Genomic DNA, 27,022 nt, shown 5'->3' with positions numbered 1-27,022 from the left:
TAGGCGGATACAGTGAATGTGGGCAGGCGGCTCCCCCTCCTTCTACTCCTTCCTTCCTAACAAACTCGTTGAACCCGCCTTTCCTTCCTCCTGTCTCCTGCCTGCCGCTAAGCAACACCCGCTGCTCTGCACCGCACCGCCCACTCTCACACACTATGGAGAGACTGGCTGGCGCCCAGGTCCATCAGTCTAGCGTGAATTGGCAAGGGCCAATAAACACGCGAGACTTGGGTTCCCAGAAGCGGGCCAATCGAGGAACCTCCTGCAGGGTCCGAAGGCGGGGCTAAAGAGGGCGGAGCTTGGAGGGGCCGCAGCGTCACCTGATCGCGGGAGGCTCCGCTTGGGGTAGGTGCTGCTTGCTGCAGGCTCGGGGGAGTCGCCATGGTGAGTGCTGAGGGGGAGGCAGACCCAGGGCAGACCCTTTTTGCGGCCTCTGCTTTCTCCTGCCCATCGGGAGCCCTGCGGGCGGAATAGGGGCCCAGCAGTTCGACTGGGGCTAAGACCAGCCCGGCTTGGCCTGCCGGATAGGGGACAGGCCGAGGAAGGCCGCAAGCAGTCTGCTATGGGCCGGAGTGGGCGGTGGCCCCTGGCTGCGGCCGTTGCTCTGAGAGTAGGCGACTTCTCTGAGGGGGCGTCTCGATCTGTAGATTTTGTGTGTCTGTGAATACCTGCGGCTGCTGCTTAAGTGGAATCGGCCACCTCCCCTCCAAGAGGGGAGCCCGAGTCCCAGGTCTAAGCTACCAACCGGGTTGGGGGCTTGGAGAGCGCCAGAGCCTATGGTGTAGCGCTGGGACCCGCCCAGATGGTGCATTTCCACCTTTGTGCTTAGCTGTGTTCAGCCATCCCCACACCCTTTTCTCTGCAAAAAAATAAGCTTTCAGAGGGGCCGCGTTGGTTTCCAGGCCTTTCTTGGCCTCATAGACTTCTTGCGCTGCCGTGTTTGTCAGTGAATTCTAGGGACCTGTTTCCTAGAAGGACTCATGTTATCTTCCACTAATCCTGGCAATCAGAAAGGAGACTGCTTTTTTATTTGTTCATTTGAACACCCTGGCTCGGTTGTCTTCCCTTTGATGAAATCCAAGTATTTTTCTTGTTGGAAGTAGTCATTCTCTTTAGGCCTCTCTGTGATGGTAGCAAATCGTGGTGTGGCATTGGCTGATAAACTTGAACTTCCTCAAAACACGAATCCTGGGTGTAGTTTCCACAAAGGCAAGTTGTCACTTGCATTTTATTAGCGTTTGGTGTGTGTATTGTATAAACGATTCTTTTGGATGTTGATGTTTTGTAGTCAGTTTTAATTATCTCATTATTCACTCTTTGTAGACAGGTTTCTGTAAACCTGGACACAGATTTCACTTTTAAATGTTTTAATAAGAGAAAGCAGGATTAAATTTTTGACACATACTTCTTTCATATAATGTATTGACTTACTAAGTGATTTTTATTTCTCAGAATTTCTACAACTGGGAAATGATACATAATTAATGTAAACATTTAACTTTAGGATGTCTGTTTCTTGATGTTTGTGGATTGATATTTTAGTGCTTTGTAATGAAAAGCACTTAATTGAGGATCTTCTTATTGTGCACGTCATTTCTGTCCTGGGCTAACCAGGTTTGAGCAGTTAGCCAGACACAGTCCAGTCCTCATAAATTAGATTGAAAAAGGAAGCCTAGGTATCCGTCTTCTCACAGTCACAGTGTGTGACCTGGGGAAGTACTCAGTCTTTGAGCAAGTGCTTTGGGCAAATATCAGTCATTTTTGCATCTGAAAATAAATGTTGGTTTCTTTGTCCCTTCCCAGACCTTAAAAATCTAGACTCCAGTTCAATTAATTGAACATCTTGTGTGCTTTCAGTGTCATGGATTGTGCTAGGTATTGGATATAAACTAGTGGAGGAGACATGCTTATGGAACTTACTGTAATGCAGTGGGAGGGTTGCTTCACAACACTATCAACTCCAAGCTTTAAGGAGAGTTTTACCCAGAGACCTTGGGAAAGACTACAGGAAGTAGTAACACGTGAATATCTGAGGAGGATGGGCGGAAATTCTCCACGCCATGAAGAAAGGATATTGCAAATAGGTGAAGCCAGGAGAATAGAATGTTCTTGGTGTACTCCATCCTAGGATTCTTGGGCAAATGAATTGGTAAATTATCATCAGTTTGGCATTAAAATTATGGGCCTTTTGTTTGTGGGTCTTTGGGGGGGGGCAGGGCTGGTAGTTGAGCCCGTCCCAACTCCTGTTCTGGCATGCTCTGCAAGCACTTTACAACAAAGCTACATTCCCAGCTCAAATTATGTTTAAAGTGCTCATCACCTCATTATCCTTAATTCTTATTGAAAATTGTTAATTTGTGTTATATCATCATTTTAAAAATAGCACTTTTATTAACATGATAGTATTCTGTGTCTTTTTAGGATTAGTTTTCATTTTGCAATTGATTTGCTTTGTATTGTCAGCTTACATCTCAGCCTATGAGTGAGGAAATTAACAAGTAGGTTGCTACAAGGTGTAGAGGTAATTGCTTGCATCTAAATAATAATTGTATCACACTTTAAATGATTACTAGGTGCTATGCACATTTTATTTGTGTCATTTACTTCTCAAAAATTGATGAAAATCTCTTCATTTTTATGAAAGAGTAAATTAAAAGTACATTGTTTTAAATGGAGAGTGGTTTTGTAGACTTGAGAAGGCTGTTTGTGGGTCTAAAGGCAAAATGGGCCTTATCACAAATGTTAATTGGATTTTGAATCTATAATGTATCTACTTTTCTCTGATCCATGAGCTGTAAAATGCACAGATATTTGCAAATGGAAAACCACTTTCATGAATGAGGAGACATTGGTTGGTTCCTTGGCTTGTGTTTAATCATAGGATGTTTGTGATATAACTGTCCCTGCTCTGTGTGACACTTCCTAGGAAGGGCATTAAGAATAGCCCTTAGAATAGCCATTTGTAGCACAACTACACTGATAAAATGAGAAAATATATTTCTTTATTATAGCTTTTTAAAAACTTGTAGCCTACTTTGTAACAAGTTGTCTTTGGTAATGTTTTACATTTATATTTACTTTTCTATTAACTTTAAGCTTAGCTGATACAAAATAGAAGAATTTTGCTAAAATAGTATTCATTTGTTTATAGGTCCACAGAATTTAGTCATTCTACTCAAATTTTATGGAACTATTTTATATGCTTTGTAATAAAAATTATTATGCACGGTAGCCAAAAGATGGAAGTAACTCAAATTTTTATAGATGGATAAGTGAATAAATAAATGTGGTATGTATATACAGTGGAATAGGCAACCTAAAAAAGGAGGAAAATTCTGATACATAGTACAAATAGATGAACCTTGAATACATCATGCTAAGTGAAATAAACCAGACAAAAAAGAAAAATGTTGTATGATTCCACTTATATGGGGGTATCTAGAGTACTTAAAACACAAAGTACAATTGCCTGGCAGGGAACCTGGGGTGTGGTATGGTGCTGTGTGGTGTGATAATAGTGTTGCTGTTGCTCTTGCTGTTTAATAGATACAGTTTCCATTTGAAAAGATGAAAAAGTTCTGGAGAAAGAAAGTGGTACTGTACAGCATTGTAAATGTATTTAATGCCACAAAACTGTACACTTAAAAGTGATTACAGTGGTAAATTTAAATACATCTTACCACAATAAAAACAAGTGTTATAAAAATATCCTGATGTATTGCTACTTATTTCTAAATTGACCATTTGACCTTAATGTAGTCTATTGATTCTAATTATTAAATCTGTTTTACCTAGAGTTAATATACCCCAAAAAATCCACAATAGGTTGGTTTACTAAAAAAAAGTTCTTAGAGGACTAGCCCTTGAATAATAGTAAATTTCTTTAGGTTAGAATCCTTAAATGCTGGTGTTCTCCTTAACTCTGAAACCAAATTTTATGCTTATAGTTAACTGTATAAATTAACGATCTTTTAAGTGAGGGTTAAAAGGATTTTAACTTTTTCTTTGAAATTTATTTATGCATCTGAGGTAGACTGCAGAGGAATTCAGTTCACTGGAGTTTGTCATAATTAAAGGAGATACAGGGCTTTGCTGCTTACTTAATTTTTTTTCCTCTTCCCAAAATTAAATCACCAAGAGAAAGTTCAATATTTTTTTATAAATGATTATAGTTCAGAAATGGGTTTTATATGGCTCGTATTTCACTAATTGCAAAATGAAGTGTTTTTCGATAGTATTGGATATAAAACAGACCAGATTTTACTTTCACGTTTATGCAAATGTCTTTGCTTTCTATCTTTTTAAACTCATTATGTAAGAGACTTTTTGTTTTTTAAAATTGGGGAGAAATTGACAAAATTAACCATATTAAAATGAATAGTTCAGAGACATTTTCATAAATTTGAAATACTGTATAGCTACTACCGCTACTTCATTCTAAAACATTTCATCATCTCAAAAATGGAACTCATAAAATACTGATTTCTGGGCTGGGGCTATAGCTCAGTGGCAGAGTGCTTGCCTAGCATGCATGAGACACTGGGTTCAATCCTCAGCACCACATTTAAAAAACAAAAACAAAAACACAAAACAAAGTAAATGCATTCTGTCCACCTACAACTACAAAAAAAATAGTGATTTCCCTCACCCTCCCTGCTGATAACCACCTTTCTGTTTCTATGGATAATTTATCTGTTCAGGATATTTCATATAAATGGACTCAGACAATATGTGACTCTTAGTGTATGTCTTCTTTATTTAGTGTAATGTTTTCTAGCAAATGAATTTCCTACAGTTGGAATGTATTAACCTATTTTTTTTTTTTTTATACTGGGGATTGAACCCAGGGGCACTTTACCACTGAGCTATATCCCCAGCCTTATTTATTTGTTTGTTTTTTATTTTGAAACTGGTTCTCACTAAGTTGGTTAGGGCCTTGCTAATTTGCCATGAGGCTGGCCTCAAACTTGTGATCCTCCTGCCTCAGCGTACCAAGTTGCTGGGATTACAGACATGTGCCACTGTGCCAGGCAACTTCATTCCTTTTTATGATTAAATAATAATTTCATTGTATATATTGTAAATTACAATTTGTTTATCCATTCACCTGTTGATTACTTAGTAATTTATATTAAATACACAATCTAAATGTTTTAAAACCAGCTTATTCATGAAGTCAACATTTATAAAGCATGCATATGTATGTTGAATCCCAAGTGTATGAAAGTGATCATCATTTATAATTGTAACCTGATGGATGCTGTGGTACAGATGTAAACACAGTGTTTATACAACATGAGGGAATGGTTAATTCTACTTGATAGGAAGAATTAATTCATGTTTTAGGCAGCTTTTTGACTGGATAGCAGAGTAGATATAGTTTGTCCATTGTAGCTATTGACCTATATATTTGAAATGACATAAGCTGGCTATTTGAGGAAAATATTCTTTTCATTTCCTACTATAAGTTGCTAACAACAGTTTCAGTTATTATATTTCTAAGCTCTGTAGTTCCTTGTTAATATATATATTGCCTAATGTGGTGGGGTGTCAGTGTTCTTATAAAGTAGTTGATCTAAACTGCAGATGAAAAGTAGCCTAAAGGGAGGGTGTTTTAGAAAGTTCTAAGACTTTATCTATCATAAGTATTAGATTGGTTGGATGCCTGTGTTCTAATTGGATTCAAAGCATATTAGCAGAATATAGCAATAAATTACCATAAATTTCTTTGAAGCCAACATGTTTTTTCAGTAGTTGTCAAAAATTGATAAATTAGTTTAAGATGTAGAACTGGAATTTAATGTTAAAGTGTTGGAGATAGGCTATGATTCAAACTATAGAAATAAAAAATTTGCTAGAAGAAAGTATTTATGAAATATTAATAAAAGTTTTTATTTTTTAAAATTTCAGCCTACAACACAGCAGTCACCTCAAGATGAGCAGGAGAAGCTCTTGGATGAAGCCATACAGGCTGTGAAGGTTCAGTCCTTCCAGATGAAGAGATGCCTGGTAAGAATGAAAATATGAAAGATATATGTAGACTGCTGGTTTCTCAGGAAACATCTGCAGTGTTTTCTGAAAATTTGTAGTACCACTGCTTCTGGTAAATCTAATCTTCAGTGTTTACAAGCTTCTATCTTCAGTTCTTCCTTTCTGAAGTATGTAGAGCAGTTTCAACAGAGAGCTCTGTTTATTCACAATTTTATATATGGTTTGGGATTATCTGTCTTCCCTACTAGAATGTAAGCCTTTTATTTATATATCACTATTATTACCACACTAAGATCTGACCTGAATTACTAGCTTCTTGGTTCTATACTTGATGTATAATGGGCGCTCAATAAATAATTTTTGAATTAATGGATTTAAATTCTTTCAATTGTTTTCTCCTGGTTATCTTGAAACTTTAATTTCCATCCTGAATAGATACAATTGGCAATTTATAATCTGTAATCATAATGTAAAAGCTAGCATAAAATTACACTTTACACCTATTTATGTAATTTTCATATTCTAAAAGATAGGAGATAATCTGTATAGATAGTATAGCTCCTCTAGATTATTATTATTATTATTTGATACCAGGGATTGTGGCCATAAATTGTGGTGGTGGTGATACTGTTTTACCTTTGGATAATGTCTCACAATTTCTAAATGGTAAGAATGAAAATATGAAAGATATATGTAGACTACAGGTTTATGCATTAGAATTATGCATTAGAATGCTTTCTAATGCTCTTATATTTTACTGATTTTTGGTTTATTTGGAAAGAAAAATAAATTTCATGGAATGGAGAAAATAGGTTTGTTATTGCTTGCTTCTTTGTCTTTTTGTGTATACAGTGTTTCTTGTATTTCAAGGAATTGTCTGTTTGAGTTAAGTGGGCACTGTGAGGGTTTGAAGGATACAGGAGGAAAAGAGTCTCTAGCCTATGACAGCCATTGTCAGGATAGTATCTTACTTAAAAAAAAAATTAGTATGCGAGCTGTTTTAGTTGCAGATAAAGTGTGAATTAATGGATCTAGTTCTCTAGAGGTTGAAAGGATTAAACTAAGAAGTTTACAATCCTGGACATTTAAGTCTTGCTAAGCTTTGCAACTTTGGTGAGGAATCACACATCTTTCTTTTTAGTAGAGAGAAGGTAAGGAGAAACTAATGATAATTATTTTTTAATATATAAACATAATATATATATATATATATATTATAATATGTATATATATTAGTTGTTAATGAACCTTTATTTATTCACTTATTTATATGTGGTGCTAAGAATTGAACCCCAGCCTCACATATGCTAAGCAAGCACTCTACCACTGAGCCACAACCCTAGCCCCTAATGTTAATTTTTATGTGGTTAAAATAATTTCAAGAGCTTTAACAATTATGTAATAAATCCTTATTGTAAAGGCTTTATATAACTAAGATAAAAATGTTTATTTAAATGAAGAATTCTCATCAGAATCCTTTTGGTATTTTTATAGGACAAAAACAAGCTTATGGATGCTCTGAAACATGCTTCTAATATGCTTGGTGAACTCCGGACTTCTATGTTATCACCAAAGAGCTACTATGAACTTTGTATCTTTTTAATGTTGAAGAATGAACATTGACCATACTTATTTCTTGATAAGGCCAATTTTGTTTGTTCTTTATTAAACTTTTCTGGAGTCATATTATTCTTCATTATCTTAACTTAAATGGCTGAATAAGGAAAAAGGAAAACTTTCTTTCTTGATACTCTTTGTTTAGTTTATTTCCAGTACTAAGGATTGAACTCAGGACCACTGGGTTTAGCTCTACCACTGAGCTAAACCTCCAGCCCTGTGCTTAAACTTCTTTAAATGGTTTGTTACTGTATCTCAATTTCCAGGCCTTTCTTGAAGGATATTGAAGTTATTAGGTAGTTGGTTCTTAATGCTTAGATTTTATCATGTAGGACTATGAAATGGAAAGGAATTCAGTCATTCGACATTTTAAAACCCTCATCAGTCTGACCAGGTGACCATTGTGTATTTACTGTTTTGTTTCACCAGACATCCTTTAAATTTTTTTTTCTTTTTTTTTTTTTTTTTTTTTTTTGAGTGGAAGTCTGGCTGTATTGCCCAGGCTGATCTTGAACTGGTCTTAAACTCCTGGGCTCAAATAATCAAATAATCCTCCCACTTCATCTGTCATACTTGGCTGAAAAATTTTTTTTAGTTGATGGACCTTTATTTTATTCATTTATTTATATGCAGTGCTGGAAATTGAACCCAGTGCCTCACACATGCTAGGCAAGCACTCTACCACTGAGCCACAACCCCAGCCCCCAAAATCTTCATTTTAAAGTAAGGAAAATATAACTGAAATTCTATTTTCTGTTTAAACACTCTTTTCTTTACAGGCCTAAATTTAAGATATCTGCCCAATAGTTATTAGTGAGTCCAACAAGTTATAGAGTTGTTTAGGTTGGCTTGTCTTTATTTTTAATCCTTAATCATGATTAAAAGATATGGCTATTTCTGATGAACTGCATTATTTGGAAGTCTACCTAACAGATGAATTTGCTAAAGGAAGAAAAGTGGCAGATCTTTACGAGCTTGTACAGTATGCTGGGAACATTATCCCAAGACTGTAAGGAATTAGAATTGGAGGCTTTTTACATATGCATTTCCCACTTTATGTTATATCCTTTCTTTGAAAAACCAATTTTATGAATATTTAATTTCTTGACAAATTGAGATTAACATTTTGGTATGTATTTTGTTATCTAAGTTTTAGAGTAGATTTACTTTTTATAGAGATGTTTAAGAATTTTAGAAATAGAAAAAAATAGATGTTATTTTTTATAAAGTTTTGACTATTAAAATTGATATGACAATTATTTTCTTGCTAATATATTTAAATAAACGCATATGCACACTCATACACACACACACAGACACATGCATATAGATAGTAGCCACCCCCCACTTTATCCATGATTTTAACTACCCACTATTAACCAGGGTCCAAAAATACTAAATGGAAAATAGCAGAAATAACTGCTTCATATTATGTAATGTTCAGAGTAGTGTGTTGAAATCTTACATTGTTCCATTGGGGAGCTTAATCACTCTTTTGTCCAGCATATCGACACTATTTATGCTACCTATTTGTTAGTCACTTGTTAATTGTCTCATTATCAGATCAACTGTCATGTTATGTCAGTGCTGTGTTCAGGATATAGGAAAAAAACATTCTATCAGTTGCAGTTTCAGGCATTGACTGGGGATCTTGGAACATATCTATCAGTCAGTGTATTATTTTATTTTTTATATTTTAATCAGTTATATTTTAAATCAGATGGCATTAATAATGCAGGAGAAAGCAACATGATTTCTGTTTTAATGTTTGTACAGTATTTTGGGCATAATAAAGTGTTTTATTTGAATATTGTATTTCTAATCAGATGTCTTTTTATAATTCTTCTAGTTATCTGTTGATCACAGTTGGAGTTGTATATGTCAAATCATTTCCTCAGTCTAGGAAAGATATTTTGAAAGATTTGGTAGAAATGTGCCGTGGTGTGCAGCATCCATTAAGGGGTTTATTTCTTCGAAATTATCTTCTTCAGTGTACCAGAAACATTTTACCTGATGAAGGAGAGCCAACAGAGTAAGTAATTTCTCTCTCAGTTTAGTTGTAATGGTTTTTTCATTATAGAATATTTTAAAGCTATAGAAAAGTATTCAGAAATAAGAAAATAAATATTTTTCCTACCCACTGTCATTCACGTTTTTTGTGTAGATTTTCATTGTCATATAGAACTCCTTAGTATATATGGTGTATATATATGTATACATGTATACATATGTAAACATATATATACACACACATACTAAGGAGTTCTCTCTAGATATATACACACAGGTTAATATTTTGCTTCTTACTTTATGTTGTGGGATGTAATTTGCAAAATGTGCAAATTATGTGTGTATCTATTTTTTCATTTAACATAATTTCATTTAACATAATTTTTTCTATTAAGTGTTCTTTGAAAATATGACTTTTAAAATTAGTTACATTTTAAAAATTATATTTGTGATGAAATAATTAGGTGTGCTTAGCTTTTCCCATGAGCTAGTCAGCATTTATAATTGTTTCTTGAATGTCTTTTAGTTTTTGGAATTTATAAGCTGCTAATTACTCTAAGTGATTTTAATCATTCCCTCCTCAAATCCCCCCCCACCAAAGAAAAGCCATTCAAAGAGGCCCTATCTATGGCTCATGTAACCAGTATTCTAGAGTCCAAGTCCATTTGTACTTTTTACCTATAGCGACGTCAGATGGTCTGCTAGCTGTGATCTTCAAACAACTGGGTGAACTCTTCATGTCACAGGTCCCTAGATTGAAGAATTTAATTTCTTTTTTAAAAAATTTATGTTTTTATTGACTTTAATACTAAGGTAAACAAATCGATGATGTTTAATATCACTTTCAATTTATTTTTAAGAGAAAAAAAATTTTTTACCACGTATGTAATGAAAAAGTACTGAAAAGATAAAAATTTGAGTATAGAAAATATGATGAAGTTATTTGCTCTATTACACTTTGACTCTCAGTTTTGAACATGTAATTAGGCAATCAATAAAAAAACATGGAAAACTGCTGAGTTCCCCATCCTAGGAAATATAAATTAGGAAATGCATAAATGTAAGCTCTCCTTTCTCATGAAGTTTACATTGCAATAAAAAAAAAATTCAACAATTAAATGATGTGGTTAGTAGTACATTTAAGTGTGAGATTTTTTATATTTTTGAATTAAGGGAATTGCCATAAGAGCAAGTCCATGTAGCTTAGGATAGGGAGTTGGGGAAAGTAATTTGTTCCTTGAAAATTGGATTATGTCCTTTGCATTGTATTATTTCCTTCAGGCGGTTCTCTTAAAATTTAACACTAAGCAAATGAAGTTGTAAGTGTTTTTTAAAATAAAGCACTGGTGTATTACAGAGATAGGAAAGAAATGAACAAAGGAGAGGGATAGTAGTCCCATAATTTAAATCCAGTATAAAGACTTTTTTCCAACTGTTTTTTTGCAGTGAAGAAACAACAGGTGATATCAGTGATTCTATGGATTTTGTACTACTCAACTTTGCAGAAATGAACAAGCTCTGGGTGCGAATGCAGCATCAGGGACATAGCCGAGATAGAGAAAAAAGAGAACGAGAAAGACAAGAACTGAGAATTTTAGTGGGAACAAATTTAGTGCGCCTCAGCCAGTTGGAAGGTGTAAATGTGGAACGTTACAAACAGGTTAATATTTTGCTTGTCACTTTATGTCGTGAGATGTAAATTGAAATCTAATTTTTAAAATAAAAACATTTTTGTTGAATAATATGACATTGGAAAACATTTTTAAGTGACTTTTTGTCAAAGAAGACCTAAATAAACTGAAAGATAAAAAACTGTTTTTGTAGATTGGAAGGCTCAATATTGTCAAGATAGCAGTTTTCCTTAAATTGATCTAAGGTTTAATGTAACCTCAATAAAGATCCCAGTAAGTTTTCTTGTAGAAATCAATAGACTGATTCTAAAATTTATATGAAAAAGTAAAGAACCTTCAATAGGCATGGCAACTTGGAAAGAGAACAAAAGTTGGAGCACTTGGACAACCCGAGTTTATAATTTACAATAAAATGAAGACAGTGTGGTGTTGGTGAAAGGGATAGATAAATAAATCAATGGAGGTGAATAAAGCAGAGATCAGCAAACTTTTCCTATTAAAGAACAGACAGTGAATATATTTTGTCTTTGTAACAACTCGTATAGTATCAACTAATAAACTCAGCAGGTATAGTGCAAAAGCAGTCACAAAAAATGCAGAAATAAAGAGAGATGGCTGTTTCAGTAAAACTTAATTTGCAAAGATAGGCAACTAGCTAAATTTGCTGATCTCTGGATTGGATAATTTGCTATAGACTCACACATGTGATCAATTTTTTTTTTTTTTGCAATTCTGGGGATTGAACCCAGGTCCTATCATGTATGCTAGGCACGTGCTTTACCACTGAGCTACATCCCAAGCTCAGTATTTTGGAGAAAGGTGTAAAGGCAGCCTTTTAAACAAATGTTTCAGCAATAATTGGATATTTATATCTAAACAACAAAAGTTAAATCTGATCAGTCCTTCATATCAAGTAGAAAAACTAAAAATGGATCAGAGACAAATATAAAATCTAAAACTATTAGGAAAGATGAAGGAAATCTTTATGACCTTGGATTATATATATTTCTCAGAATACATGATTTCATTTTATCATGAATTTTATACTAAATAGGAACCTAGAAATTTTTTATTGAAAACATCTATAAAATTTTAAAACTTTATAATGAAATATGGGTGAGAACAATTTAATATATGATTTTCAAGTTAGTTTAGGGTGTTTAATTAGAGTGGTTTGGAATTTGAAAGTGATCTTTTAACTCTTATATGTTTTTTCCCCTCTTTTAGATTGTATTGACTGGTATATTAGAACAAGTTGTGAATTGTAGGGATGCTTTGGCTCAAGAATATCTCATGGAGTGTATTATTCAGGTAGGTGGGAAATTTATTTCGTGTTTAAAAGGACTCATTTTATCTTTGTTAATTTTCATTATTTTGAAAAAAAGCTTGGGCCAGGAATGGTGTTGTCATGCCTGTTGTTCAAGCTACTCAGGAGGCTGAGACAGGAGGATCACTTAAGCCCAGGAGTTCAAAGCCAGCCTGGGCAACATAGTGAGATACCACCTCAGAAAGAAGAAAAATCTTAACTGAATTAAAAAATCAACTTTCCTGAATAAAGAACTTTACTTTCTCCAAATAATAACTTGATATTTGTGTTGGTATTTTTTCCCCCCAAAATGTGAGAAAGAGTGACCTCTTGAGTCTTTTAGGTCTCATTAGTTTTAGTTTAATTATAGGTGTATTTTTTTTTTTAAGAGAGAGAATTTTAATATTTATTTTTTAGTTTTCGGTGGACACAACATCTTTGTTTGTATATGGTGCTGAGGATCGAACCCGGGCCACATGCATGCCAGGCGAGTGCGCTACCACTTGAGCCACATCCCCAGCCCTATAGGTGTATTTTGTTAGTAGAATATTTCTGTCTGGGATTATATGTAGAAAGGTTAAAAAATAATATATTTGAGTGTAGTTGTATAAGATTAAATTTATTTTTTTCATGAATAAGAACTTTAAATAGATGAGTTCTGAATATCCTGTGAAATGACTTTTATTGGTATCAGTCAACTATTATTTGATTTTCAGGTTTTTCCTGATGAATTCCACCTCCAGACTTTGAATCCTTTTCTTCGGGCTTGTGCTGAGTTACACCAAAATGTAAACGTGAAAAACATAATCATTGCTTTGATCGATAGGTAAGACCTTCCAACACTGGAGGGCAAATGCCCTGATTTAGGAATAATGAATTTAAAACATTTCATAATTATTTGTCTCTGTCCTTTATATCAGTGATAAATAATTTTAGTTCTGTGAGTGTGCATGAAAGAGGTTCAACTTTTAATTGTGTAGAGACATGGAGATAATAAGTATTTTTACTTCGTCCATTTAATTGACATGTAGACATTTTTGTACAGACCCATCATTTAAATCTTGAAAGTCCAAAGATAGTGAAAAACAAAATTTGTTTCTCACCATGATGTAAGTTATTTTTCAGTGGGACCTGATTTGATTTAGAGTTTTCTTTATTAAGTAACCAAAGGCGTGTGTGTGTGTGTGTGTGTGTGTATTTGTTTTGCCATCCCTTTTTCTTAAATTTTTTTTTTTTTTTTTTGTAACCCAGGGGTATACTTTACCACTGAGCTACAGTCCTTTTTATTTTTCATTTTGAGACAGGGTCTTGCTAAGATGCTGAGGCTACCCTTGAACTTGTGATCCTCCCCTTGAACTTGTGATCCTCCTGTCTCAGTCTCCTGAGTCACTTGGGTTTATAGGTGTGCTCTCCTGCACCTAGAATGCCATTACTTTTTCTTAAAGAAGAAGTTTTAAGTGTTACATATGTTTAGTAAATTCCCTTTAAATTTTATTTTATTAGCCATTGATCTTGGTTGGTGTGTTAAAAATACAAAACTTGACCTTTGAGGACTGGAAATGTAGCTCATTGGTAGAGTACTTGGCTAGCATGAGGCCCAGGGTTTGATCCCAAGCACTGCCAAAAAAAACTCCCCCAAAACCCCAAAATCTTGGCCTTTGGTAACGGCGTTAGTGAATAAATGTTTGGTAACCAGGCTGTGGGTAGTACATAATATGTTATTTCTAATTGAAGATTTATTTCTACAAATACCTTTTCTTATATTTTAAAATTATCTAATTATTAGTTTTAGAGTCTGAAAATTTATACAGCCGAATTCTCCAAATTATCAGCTCTATCATGGGCAGCAAAAATTCCGTGTTTGTTGGGCCTGCTGTTAAAAGTAGCTAGTAAACTGGACTTTCCAGTATAAGATGTAATGTCATTTAGCTATCCTGATTAGTACTGATTCTTCTCTGCATAACAAACTGAATGCAATTGTGACCTTAGCAAACAGATAATGGAACAGACATGATTTTGAATATTTTAAGATTTGGGAAGTAATAGTTAACTTTGTTACTTTTGGAATTAGTTATAAACATACAGTATCTTTAAATAGTCTATATTTATCTTTTAAAGATTAAGTCATGGTTGTTAGATACATTGGTGACTTTAATGCATTTCTCTCCATGTCTACGATTAAAGACTTTAAAAAGTTTAGGAAAATCATCCTGTTGAAAATGTCTAATGAGGTAAAAAATGAGAAAGTTGATGAAAAGGCATTGTTGGCCAGTCTTTTTAGTTCAGAATGAGTTGAGGGAATGATTGGTATTTATTGTCCTTTTCAAAAACCTCTTTTAATGTGCTAGAACAAATAGATTTGTACAAGACAGAAAAGCAATACAGAATAAAATGTCATTCATGATCCCACTTCTTATATTTTTTGAAATAAATGTTTTCATTTTTAGATTAGCTTTATTTGCTCATCGGGAAGATGGACCTGGAATCCCAGCAGATATTAAACTTTTTGACATATTTTCACAGCAGGTGGCTACAGTGATACAGGTTTGTATAGCTTTTCTCCTAAGTTCTCAAAATTTTGAAACTTCTCTGCTGGCAGATCCTTTTGTAATTGTTTAAAATTAATTGTATGTTTTTCTAAACATTCCAGTCTAGACAAGACATGCCTTCAGAGGATGTTGTATCTTTACAAGTCTCTCTCATTAATCTTGCCATGAAATGTTACCCTGATCGGGTGGATTATGTTGATAAAGTTCTAGAAACAACAGTGGAAATATTTAATAAGCTCAACCTTGAACAGTAAGTCAAAGTTATATTTTTGTAAAAAATACATATAAAACACCTTTTTTGTCCTAGATTTGTTTTTCTCCCTCAAAGGCTTTTTGAAATGTTAGCATTTGTCATGTTTTAAGCTTTTGTTAAAATTGTCATGCTTGGTGCTAATCAGATCAGAAAGTTACCACCAGTTATTTAGTTACATCATTAATGAAATAATGACCCTCAAGGACCAAAGGCAGTCTTCAGAGAGCAGTGTCTCCGATTCAGATCCCTTTCTATAAATGAATAAGCTGGTTTTTTAAACTATAAGGAAATTTTACTCAAGGAATATTTCTGTAAGAATTATTTTCCTACAGATGAGTAATTTGTAAAAAAAAAATAGGAAAATATGTATATTTAAAGTAAAAAAATTAGGGGAAATATATAATATTATACTAAATGTCATATATATACATAAATACATATAATGTTTAAGGTACAGAAATTAAATTGATTTAAATACTTTTAGTCTATTTTGAACTTTAATTTTCATACCTTTAGGGAAATTACTATACCGTTTTGTACTTGAAGCTACTTCAACCATGGTATCCTAGACCTGTAGCACCCTCTAGTGACTACTGTGGGCAGTTTTGATCTTATTATCTTTTCCAGCAGCTCCCTTATTGACTCATTCCCCCCTGCTTCTGAACTTGGGTCAATGGGTCAAGCAGTTTTTCTCATTTGTATCTCCCTTCTGGTGGTTCAGCTGCATCAAGAAAGTTCCTTCTTTTTCCTTGACTTATTATCTTTGTATGTGGCTGTGAACTGAAAAATAGTTCAGATCTTGAATGATGAGCATGAGAAAATTCAATGATGTATCTGTTTCTTTACCCACTAAATGAGTTTTAAAGTCAAAGTAGACAAAATAATTAGAAATCCCAAACTCTGAAGGTCTTACAAATGTCCAAATATATCTTAATCTCCACAGAATGATGCTACAAGCTAAATACAACTTGCCTTTCCTTGATTACCAACATTTGGTGCAATTGTTTATATATGTTTATATATAATTTTTGTATTTTTCTATTCTTTTGAATTGCTGCTTTTGCATGGATATTTTCTTATTTTCATCATGAATATATAATATTTATTGGTTGCCCTAGGAATCAAACTGCTACTTAAAATACTTTACCTTAGAAATGTTGTCAAATTCTAGACACTCATCTTTCCAGCTATACAACCTGTTCATGAGTTGGAGACTATATTTTATTTATTTACTTATTTATTTTGGTACTGGGGATTGAACTCAGGGGCACTCGACCACTGAGCCGTATCCACAGCCGTATTTTGTGTTTTATTTAGAGACAGGGTCTCACTGAATTGCTTAGTGCCTTGCTTTTGCTGAGGCTGACTTTGAACTCCTGATCCTCCTCCCTCAGCTCCTGAGCTGCTAGCATGCCAGTTAGAGACTACTATTTATCACCAGAACAATAACAGATAAATTGAGTGTGTGTGAATGAAGTCATTGGGGTATTTTGGGATAGTATGATTCACTTGACCCTCTTTTTTAATATGTAAATGAAATTTTAAAAATTTTTGTGAAGCAGGTACTTGTTTATAAAAGTTGATTTTATTCATTGTTACTGTTTTTTTTTGTTTTTTTTTTTTAGTATTGCTACCAGTAGTGCAGTTTCAAAGGAACTCACCAGACTTTTGAAGATACCTGTTGATACTTACAACAATATTTTAACAGTCTTAAAATTAAAACATTTCCACCCACTTTTTGAGTACTTTGACTACGAGTCCAGAAAGAGCATGAGTTGTTATGTGCTTAGTAATGTTCTGGATTATAACACAGAAATTGTCTCTCAAGACCAAGTAAGTAAAAACCAACATCTGCTTTAGGGAAACAGACAATATAGTTAAAATTTCAGACCTAGACACATGAAATAGGAGAGGGTAATTTAATACTAAAGGAAAGTTGCAAGTAGCTTTTTCAATATACAAATTAGAAAATTAGAGATATATGTAGAAGAATCAAACATCTATAATTCCAACAGAAGAAGAATAAGCATTGTTAATATTTGGTGCATCTCTTTCAGACTTTTGCCCATATACATATGTATGTGTTTTTTTTTAAATGGAATTATTAATTTTTATTTTTATTTTTTTTAACACAATATCTTTATTTTATTTGTTTATGTGGTGCTGAGGATCAAACCCAGGGCCTCGTATGTGTGAGGCGAGCGCTCTATTGCTGTGCCCCAACCCCAACCCCTAAAAATGGAATTATTTTGCTGATAATTTTTCATAACTTTATATACAACTGGAAATACTTAGACGATGGTTTCATATCTCGATGTTTTCACCCTAGTGGGTTTCTTGTGTCTCCCATGTTACAGGTTGATTCCATAATGAATTTGGTATCCACATTGATTCAAGATCAACCAGACCAACCTATAGAAGACCCTGATCCAGAAGACTTTGCTGATGAGCAGAGCCTTGTGGGCCGATTTATTCATCTTCTGAGGTCTGAGGATCCTGATCAGCAGTACTTGGTATGAGTTAACTCTTACTTCCTTTAGTTGGATATTCCATAAGTATTTCATGTTCTTATTTTTTTTAGAACTGTGTATTACTTTTAGAAGTGTTCAGTTGCAGCTGGGCACAGTGGTACATGCCTATAATCCTAGTTACTTGGGAGGCTGAGGCAGGAGGATTGCAAGTTTGTGGCTAGCAAGGGCAACTTAGCAAAATCCTGTCTCAAAATAAAAAATATAAGAGATAGGGGGATATAGCTTATTTTCTGGATTTGATCACTACTGAAATAAAAGAAAGGTTCAGTTGCTTATCACAATAAACTCTTAAGTATAAGAAACATAATCCTTATATTAAATTTTATTTATTTTTCCAAGGTTTGTAAACGTAAGTTATATTTGTCACATTGAAAATATGTGAAAAACTTTAAAATTCAATTTTCTTCTTCCTTAACCTTAATTGCCTAATAAAGAACAATTGGGGGCTGGGGTTGTGACACAGATGGGCTGGGGTTATGACTCAGAGGTAGAACGCTCACCTCGCACGTGCAAGGACCTGGGTTTGATCCTTAGCACCACATAAAAATAAATAAATAAAATGTATTGTGTCCAACTACAACTAAAAAATAAATATTTTTAAAAAAGAACAATTGGATGAAGTTCTCTTTTTTTGAGGGGGGATACCGAGGATGGAACTCAGAGGCACTCAACCACTGAGCCATATCCCTAGCCCTATTTTGTATTTTATTTAGAGACAGGGTCTCATTGAGTTGCTCAGTGCCTTGCTTTTGCTAAAGATGGCTTTGAACTCAAAATTCTCCTGTTTCAGCTTCCTGGAGCCACTGGGATTACAGGTGTGTGCTACTGCATCTAGTGGATGAAGTTCTCTTTTTTATCATTAGTTCTCAGTTAATCTTTGTGAAATAAATAAAGACATGTTGCCTTATTAGGGGTTTTGGCAACTGATACTGTGTAATTTATTTTAAAGAAAGGTAGTATGGTTGATTGCATAACTGGGCAAAGTAGTTGAATGCACAAGGCTATAATGACAAGTACTTTTGTTTGAGGATAAGTTCTGTTTTCTATTGACTTTGTCATTGTTGACACTTTGTACTCCTTCATAATTGATGTGAAAAAGAGACTGATTTCTATTGGTAGTATGATAGTCTTTGACTTTGCTTAGTGTAAACATTCTGAGCATTGTGCTGTCATGTTCTGTGTACTATGTGATCTGTACAGTGACTGATTATTGAAGTATTTTAAATGATTCCTTCATGTTTCTGTGCGAGATTGTGTGTCATTTTCTGATACATACCAAATATCGAGGTTAGGAAGCATGCCTTCAACATTGACAGATGGTTATGCCTTTGTGCAGAGCCTTTAAGGATATAATCATTAGTTTCAACTGTCCCAAAGGAGAATGCATTCACTTAACCATTTACCGTATCAGAGACATTCACAAAGCCTGAATATATCACATGTTCTATTATATGTATCACTAAATATTTCATAAATTCTGTGTTTGCAATTTTTCCTGAGACATCTGTATATTTGTTTCATAATGGCTCTTCTAAAGTGTATTGGCATGTCCCTTGGTTTAAATGGGCTTAATATTTTTCTTAATTAGGAGATATTATCTACCAACAATGTACATAAAGTAATGTCCAACATTTTCTGAGCACATGTCTTGTGTCAGGTACTGATAACACTTTACATGTGTCATTTGATTTTTCCCAACAATTCTAGGAGCATGTTATGCCATTTTCAAATGAAACTTGGAGCTAAGAGAAAGTAACTTGCCCAGGGTCACACAGGTAGTATGTATTAGAATCTACTTTTAAATTTAAGTCTGTCCTATTTCCAAGCCTGCATTCTTCATCAACACTATACCTTGTACACATGTGTACAAAAATATATTTAAGTATCTGTCTACTCCTAGGTTAGGTTATGCAACCTCTCTGAACCTCAGGTTTCTCCATTTATGAAGTGGAGTTACTGTCTGTCTCTAGGGTGATTGTGACAACTTGGGGAGACAAAAAATATATAAAGTACCTACCATTGTAAAGCCCAGAATATTTGTACATAGAAGTAATGATGATTAGAGCTGCATTTAGTTTATAAATGATTAAGCACAGTGTGGAAAAAATCTAAAAAAAAATTTTTTTTGTCAGATTTTAAACACAGCACGAAAACATTTTGGAGCTGGGGGAAATCAACGGATTCGTTTCACACTACCACCTTTGGTATTTGCAGCTTATCAGCTGGCTTTTCGATACAAAGAGAATTCTAAAGTGGTGAGTTTACTTTTAAGTATGTCACTACTTTTTTCCTTTTCCTCACTTTGTGTATTAGTTTTGTATTATGGAAAATTTCAGACAAATATAAAAATAGTGATATAATAAGCTCCCATTTTCAGCAATTTTTAATTTGTTACTCATCCTGTGGTATGTATTCCTAACAGCAATGTTGGTAGATCACATACTAGCTGAGGGATCACATAAAAAAAACTTAGAAATAGGGTGTTGTAACATGTACCTGTATACTTGGGAGGCTGAGGCAGGATGATCACTTGAGCCCACAAGTTCTAGACTATCCTGGGCAAAATAAACTGCTTAAAAATTAAAAAAAAAAACAAAAACAAACTTAGAAATGAAAAATTAAACCAGTTTTAATTTATGTTAGAACTTTCTCATTGGTCCTAACTCAGATTAACTTTGCTTAATAAAAGGGGTCAGCATTACATAATCACTTCTCTCTAAAAGCATGTATTTGAACAATATTATGAGCTATAAGTGCAATTCTTTTATGAATCTCTTTCTCAAGACTAATGTATTCAGTACTATGGATTTGAAGAAAATACCTCAATGTATCTGAAAGTTGGACAGCCAGGTTTATGTTAAGGAATAAAGCTCAGTAACTTATTTTTTTAATAATGGAGAATAAGGTTTATTCAGTAGATCTACCAGCATGAATAGCAGCTTTTAAAAAAAAAAAAAAATTTTTATTTTTTAGTTGTAGTTGGACACGATACCTTCATTTCACTTATTTATTTTTATGTGGTTCTGAGGATCGAACCCAGGGTCTTGCACGTGTGAGGCAAGTAGCACTCTACTGGTGAGCCACAACCCCAGCCGGAATAGCAGCTTTTGATCTATTTTTATTAGTCCAGCATCTCAATTTCATTGTATTTTCCAGCATGTTATTTATGACTAACAATAAAAATATAGCAACTAGCCTATATTACAAAGCTGTAATAATCAAAAGAGTATGGTACTAATAAAAACAGACCCTCAGATCAGTTGAATAGAATAGATAAAGTCCAGAAATAAACCCATACATATACAGTCTTAATCCTTATCAGGCTGCCAAGGATACACAGTGAGAAAAAGACAGTTTCTTCTATAAATGGTGCTGAGAAAACTGGATATCCACATGCAAAATAATGGAATTGTACCCTTATGTCATGTAAAAAGTTAACTTGAAATCACTAAAGACTTAAATGTAAAACTTGAAATCATAAAACTAGGAGAAAATATAAGGAAAAACCTCCTTACATTGGTCCTAGCAATGATTTTTTTTTAATACAACTAAAAGTACAGTCAACAAGAGAAAAATAGACAAATGGATTATATCAAACTAAAAAGCTCTTCTACACAGCCAAAGAAATAACCAACAAAGAGACAAACTATAGAATGGAAGAAAATGTTTGCATACATCTGATAAGGGGTTAACATCCAAAATATATAAGGAACTCAATTCAATATCAAGAAAACAACTTGATTTAAAAATGGGCAAAGAGCCAGGCGCCGTGGTGCACTCCTGTAATTCCAGCAGCTCAGGAGGCTGAGACAGGAGGATCGAGAGTTCAAGGCCAGCCTCAGCAAAAAGCAAGATGCTAAACAACTACTGACTCTGTCTCTAAATAAAATACAGAAAATAGGGCTGGGGATGTGACTCAGTGGTCAAGTGCCCCTGAGTTCAATCCCTGGTAACCACCACCACCCGCCATTAAAAAAAAAAAAAAAAGAAAGAAAGAAAGAAAAATGGGCAAAGAATCTAAATAGAAATTTTTCCAAAGAAGGCGTATAAGTGAAAAAGGTGCTCAACATCACTGATCAACAGGGAAATGCAAATCAAAATCACAATGAGGTTTCACCTCACATCTGTTAATATATATTCAAAAAGAAAACAGATGACAAATAGAACTGTCATGTAGTCTTACAATCCTACTACCAGCTATCCAAAGCTAATGAAATCATTATGTTAAAGAGGTGTATGGACACTTACATTCTTTGTGGCATTGTTTACAATGGCCAAGATATGAAAAAAACTAAATGTCAACAATGGCTGAATAAAGAAAATGTGGCATACACACACACACACACACACACACACACACACACACAGAAGAATATTATTCAGTTATTAAAATCTAAGAAGTCCTGCCATTTGTGACAACATCGGTGAATCTGGAGGTCATTGTACTAAGTGAAATAAGTTAGGTACAGAGAGGTAGATACTGTATGATCTCACATACATGGAATCTTGACAAGTCAAAACTCAAACCAGAATAAACTAATGGTTGCCAAATAATAAAAACTCAGTTATAAGATGAAAAAATTGTAGAGATAGAATATATATGGAACAAAAAAATAGCAACCAGGAATTAGTCTATGCCACATTCTATGCCAAGGACTGTATACTTGGTTTATGGCTTTTAATTTTTATAACAAGTATATGACTATCACCTTCTTTGAAAAATGAAAAGAACTGATTGCTGAACAAGAATAAGTTTGGGAGGTCGAACATAATAAAATATTTAACCTCACTAATAATTACAATAATGAACCTTTTAGGAAATTATATTGGCCAAGAGAAATGAACTCCAGTAATGGTAATAGTGTAATAAGAATTTATTCTCATCTAATAATGGTGAGAATGTCAATTACCAAAGCCTTTCCAGTAGAGAACTGACAGTATGTTACTGGCAGTACTAAGTGGAATTAATTATTAAATTTCACTTCTGAGAATTTATACTAAGAAGCCAGGTGCAGTGGCGCACGCCTGTAATCCCAGCAGCTTGGGAAGCTGAGACAGGAGGATCGCGAGTTCAAAGCCAGCCTCAGTAAAAGCGAGGTGCTAAGCAACTCTGAGACCCTGACTCTTAAAATACTAAATTGGGCTGGGGAATGTGGCTCAGTGGTAGAGTGCCCCTGAGTTCGATCCCTGGTGCCAAAAATAAAATAAAATAAAAAGAATTTATGCTAAGGAAATAATTAGACTTGGTGAAGCTTTCTGTATATAAACCAGTCATTGTGGTATTATGGATTATTTCTATAGGAGAATAACAAATTATATTATACAATTCAGTTGGAACATTTTCTATTCATAAAAATAATCTCAAATAAATTAGTATCATGAAGAAAATGGTTTTGATAAAAACCATTTCATTTAACTCTTTCCATTGAGCTTTAAAGTAGAAAACAAATCCATATGCAAAGAACCCAGTTACCTTCCATTTACCAGAGAAAAAACGATGACATTAACATCAGGATATGACAGTGATTATTGCTAGGTGTAGATTTAGGGATGATTTAATTTTTAAGATTCTTTTGTGTATTTTCCCAATTGGGGATGTGTTATTTTTCTGATCAGAAGGAAAAAAAAACTGGAAAATATACAAAAAATTGCTAAGGCAGTAGCCTTAAATGGATGTTTTAAGAAGACATCCAGCTTGATTTATTTGTGTGCTCCATAAATAAGAGAAAGAAAATGATAGGAAAAGTCTGAGTTCAGTTTTACTGCTTTCACTGTTATATTAGATGTTTTAAATAAAACGAATATTTTCATGTGAATTAATCTTGACCTGATGGTAACTTAAAATTTTTTTCCTTATTTTAGGATGACAAATGGGAAAAGAAATGCCAGAAGATTTTTTCATTTGCTCACCAGACTATCAGTGCTTTGATCAAAGCAGAACTGGCAGAGTTACCCTTAAGACTTTTCCTTCAAGGAGCTCTAGCTGCTGGAGAAATTGGTTTTGAAAATCATGAAACAGTAGCATATGAATTTATGTCCCAGGTGAAGATCTGTTCTCCTTTCTGGGTTGTCTGATCAGTTTTCCTGAGTTTGGTCACTTGTTTGTAGTTATGGTGGTATTTACATGGCTGGTCTTCTCTTTTTTTTTAACTGAGTATGTAACTACTGTTTTCCCACTGTCCTGGAACCTCTTCATGTTGTATAGCCATATTGAGTGGTGCAGAGCAGCAAAATTGTTCAGTTACTCAGTGCTGATGAAGTCTAAAATTTCCAAGAGGGTCATGGTAAAAGTGTTTCATGGGGAAAAAAAAGTTCCTTTGTCTCTTGAGTTTGGGGATCTAGGGTTAAACAAAGTTGAGACAGGTTCTTTTATGCAATTTATCGGCATCTTTACCATCTTAGCTATAAGTTGTGCCTCTCTGAGGGGATAGGATAGCACTCTCTCATATGAAGGGACTGTGGAATATCTTAGAGGATGTGGGTTTGGTGGAAAGTATTCTGGTCCCTAAAAGTCCTTTCTGCTTTGTGTCCACCAGGCATTTTCTCTATATGAGGATGAAATTAGTGATTCTAAAGCACAGCTGGCTGCCATCACCTTGATCATTGGCACATTTGAGAGGATGAAGTGCTTCAGTGAAGAGAATCATGAACCCTTAAGGACTCAATGTGCACTTGCTGCATCCAAACTTCTGAAAAAACCAGATCAGGGCCGAGCTGTGAGCACCTGTGCACATCTCTTCTGGTCTGGCAGAAACACAGACAAAAATGGGGAGGAGGTAAGGTTATTCCTGACCATGTGGAGACCGTTAACAGTGATTAGTTACCATGGCCTTGTGCTCTGGAGGTGAAACATTTGGGGCATTTGAATATCTGACAAAGTTATTTTGTTTTATTGAATGAAGTGGACAGTCACGTGGATAGTCTTAGCCTGTGGTGAAGCCTCCACTTTGAGGATATCATAACATAGCAAGTGTATACCACTAACTGTTCTTTTAAATATAGCTGTATACTTTTTTTTTTTTTTTTAACTAAAAGAATAGTGAAGAATGTTCTGTTCCTTTAAAATAGGAAAGAACATTGTAGTGTTGTGTTTCTTTGTTTGACAATGGGACATTCGCAGTTTGTTGATCTCTTCCATATTTCCTTGGCCTTTTACTTTAGCTTCACGGAGGCAAGAGGGTAATGGAGTGCCTAAAGAAAGCTCTAAAAATAGCAAATCAATGCATGGACCCCTCTCTACAAGTGCAGCTTTTTATAGAAATTCTGAACAGATATATCTATTTTTATGAAAAGGAAAATGATGCGGTAAGTGAACTAATAAAGTATTGCTTATGGACTAATTTTTTCCTTTTCCACCTTATGAGACTTGATGTATAACAAAAGTTTATCACAGCTGGGCACTGGTGCATGCTTATAATCCCAGCAACTCAAAAGGCTGAGGCAGGAAGATCTCAAGTTTGAGGCCAGCCTTGGCAAATTAGTGAGACCCTGTCTCAAAAAAAAAAAGGGGGGGGGGGACTGTGTTGTGGTTGAGTGGTAGAGTGCCCATACATTTGAAAAAAAAAAAAAATAGCGGGGCTAGGGATGTGGCTCAAGCGGTAGCGAGCTCGTCTGGCATGCGTGCGGCCCGGGTTCGATCCTCAGCACCACATACAAAGATGTTGTATCTGCCAATAACTAAAATAATAAGTATTAAAAATTCAAAAACAAAAAACAAGTAGCTGGGTGTGGTGGCACATGCCTGTAATTCCGGTTGCTTGGGTGGCTGAAACAGAAGTATTTTGAGTTCAAAGCCAGCCTTAGCAACTTTCCACAATAAAATCCTGTCTATAAATAAAATATCAAAAAAGACTGGGATTGGGGTGGGGATATAGCTCAGTTGGTAGAGTGCTTGTCTCACATATACAAGGTCCTGGGTTCAATCCCCAGCACCACACACAAAAAACGTAGGGGTGAGAGGCTAAGATGTGGTTCAGTGGTTTAGTGCTCCGGATTCAATCCCTGGTACCGAAAAAAAAAAAGAATGTATAAATTGCTAAAGAGTAGGCTGATTTGTCATTAATTACTAATTTAGAGTAATTCCTAAATATATTATTCTTTTAGCAACACATTGTTGGTCCAAATTTGTAGGTTAAATAAAATTTTGTTTTTGTCCTTCTTTTACTGGTTCAAGTTACTCTATTTTAAAATTTGTTTTTGTTTTTTGGGACTAGCCAATAGTTGTTGCTCAAACTAGGAATCATGTTCTCATCCCTCTTTTTTCATAAATACTCAGGTAATTGGTGAGAATACAAATTTCTTAAAATGGTGTTATTAAATGTTATTTTTTGTGATACATGTTTGACCATGAAATTATACATACTCTTTCGTAGGTAACAATTCAGGTTTTGAACCAGCTTATCCAGAAGATTCGAGAAGACCTCCCAAATCTTGAGTCCAGTGAAGAAACAGAGCAGATTAACAAACATTTTCATAATACATTGGAGCATTTGCGTTTGAGGCGGGAATCACCAGAGTCTGAGGGGCCAATTTATGAAGGTCTCATCCTTTAAAAAGAAAACAGCTCACCATACTTCTTTCCATGTACATCCAGTAAGGGTTTTATTAAACTAGGTATCCCTTCCATAGATTGTGCCTTTCAGAAATGCTGAGGTAGGTTTCCCGTTTCTTACCTGTGATGTTTTTACCCAGCACCTCCGGACACTCACCTTCAGGACCTTAATAAAGTTATTCACTTCATAAATGTCCAAGTCTGTCTGATCACCCCAAGTAGCATGACTGATCTGCTATTTAAAATTTCTGTGATCTGTGAAGAAAAAAAGACATACACAGTTACCTTGGCTACTAATGAAGCTCTCTCCTTTTGTTTTGTTTTGTTTCATTGTTGATTGTGTATTTTCTTCATTAATGGGAGTACTAACCCAAAAGTATCTGTCTCTTTGTTCTCTAGTCCAATTTGAGATTAATTTAGAAGGAATACTGTATGTGTAATTCAGCTTGGGCTTTCCCCTAAATGCAAGGCCATGTGTAATATTTTCCCTAAAACTAGAATATATTAATGCATGTTTTGAGAATTTTAAAGCACCATGGTCAAAACCAGAAGCTATATTTTGCATATTTGGACTCAGCCATCC

The 27,022-nt window shown here is 34.5% G+C and overlaps 1 protein-coding gene across 2 annotated transcripts; it reads left to right on the top strand.

Annotated features, from left to right (window-relative positions):
• Nucleotides 1-296: 296 nt before the first annotated feature.
• Nucleotides 297-26,711, top strand: Vps35 (VPS35 retromer complex component). 2 transcript variants are annotated; one of them, XM_076837615.2, is made up of 17 exons: nucleotides 297-345; nucleotides 5,911-6,009; nucleotides 7,486-7,582; nucleotides 8,494-8,617; nucleotides 9,458-9,640; nucleotides 11,065-11,278; nucleotides 12,477-12,560; nucleotides 13,272-13,381; nucleotides 15,003-15,099; nucleotides 15,206-15,354; nucleotides 16,983-17,190; nucleotides 17,715-17,870; nucleotides 20,021-20,143; nucleotides 23,751-23,930; nucleotides 24,425-24,664; nucleotides 25,050-25,193; nucleotides 26,261-26,711. In XM_076837615.2, exons 2-17 carry the CDS (start codon nucleotides 5,995-5,997, stop codon nucleotides 26,438-26,440), a joined length of 2,304 nt encoding a protein of 767 aa, XP_076693730.1. In that variant the 5' UTR covers nucleotides 297-345; nucleotides 5,911-5,994; the 3' UTR covers nucleotides 26,441-26,711. The 2 variants fall into 2 exon arrangements, with proteins under 2 accessions (XP_076693730.1, XP_076693729.1); XM_076837614.2 differs by having other exon boundaries at nucleotides 297-384.
• The last annotated feature ends 311 nt before the right edge of the window (nucleotides 26,712-27,022 follow it).

The sequence above is a fragment of the Callospermophilus lateralis genome, chromosome 18 (assembly GCF_048772815.1).
Source record: "Callospermophilus lateralis isolate mCalLat2 chromosome 18, mCalLat2.hap1, whole genome shotgun sequence".
Taxonomy (NCBI): Eukaryota; Metazoa; Chordata; class Mammalia; order Rodentia; family Sciuridae; genus Callospermophilus; species Callospermophilus lateralis.
The sequence above is the reverse complement of the archived record's forward strand: the minus strand, read 5'-3'. Positions and strand labels throughout refer to the sequence as shown.

Excerpts from the sequence above, each read along its gene's own strand:
- Vps35 (XM_076837614.2), top strand. Across the intron at positions 20,144-23,750 it reads ACAAAGAGAATTCTAAAGTG|GATGACAAATGGGAAAAGAA; the intron begins GTGAGTTTACTT and ends TCCTTATTTTAG. Across the intron at positions 25,194-26,260 it reads ATGAAAAGGAAAATGATGCG|GTAACAATTCAGGTTTTGAA; the intron begins GTAAGTGAACTA and ends ACTCTTTCGTAG.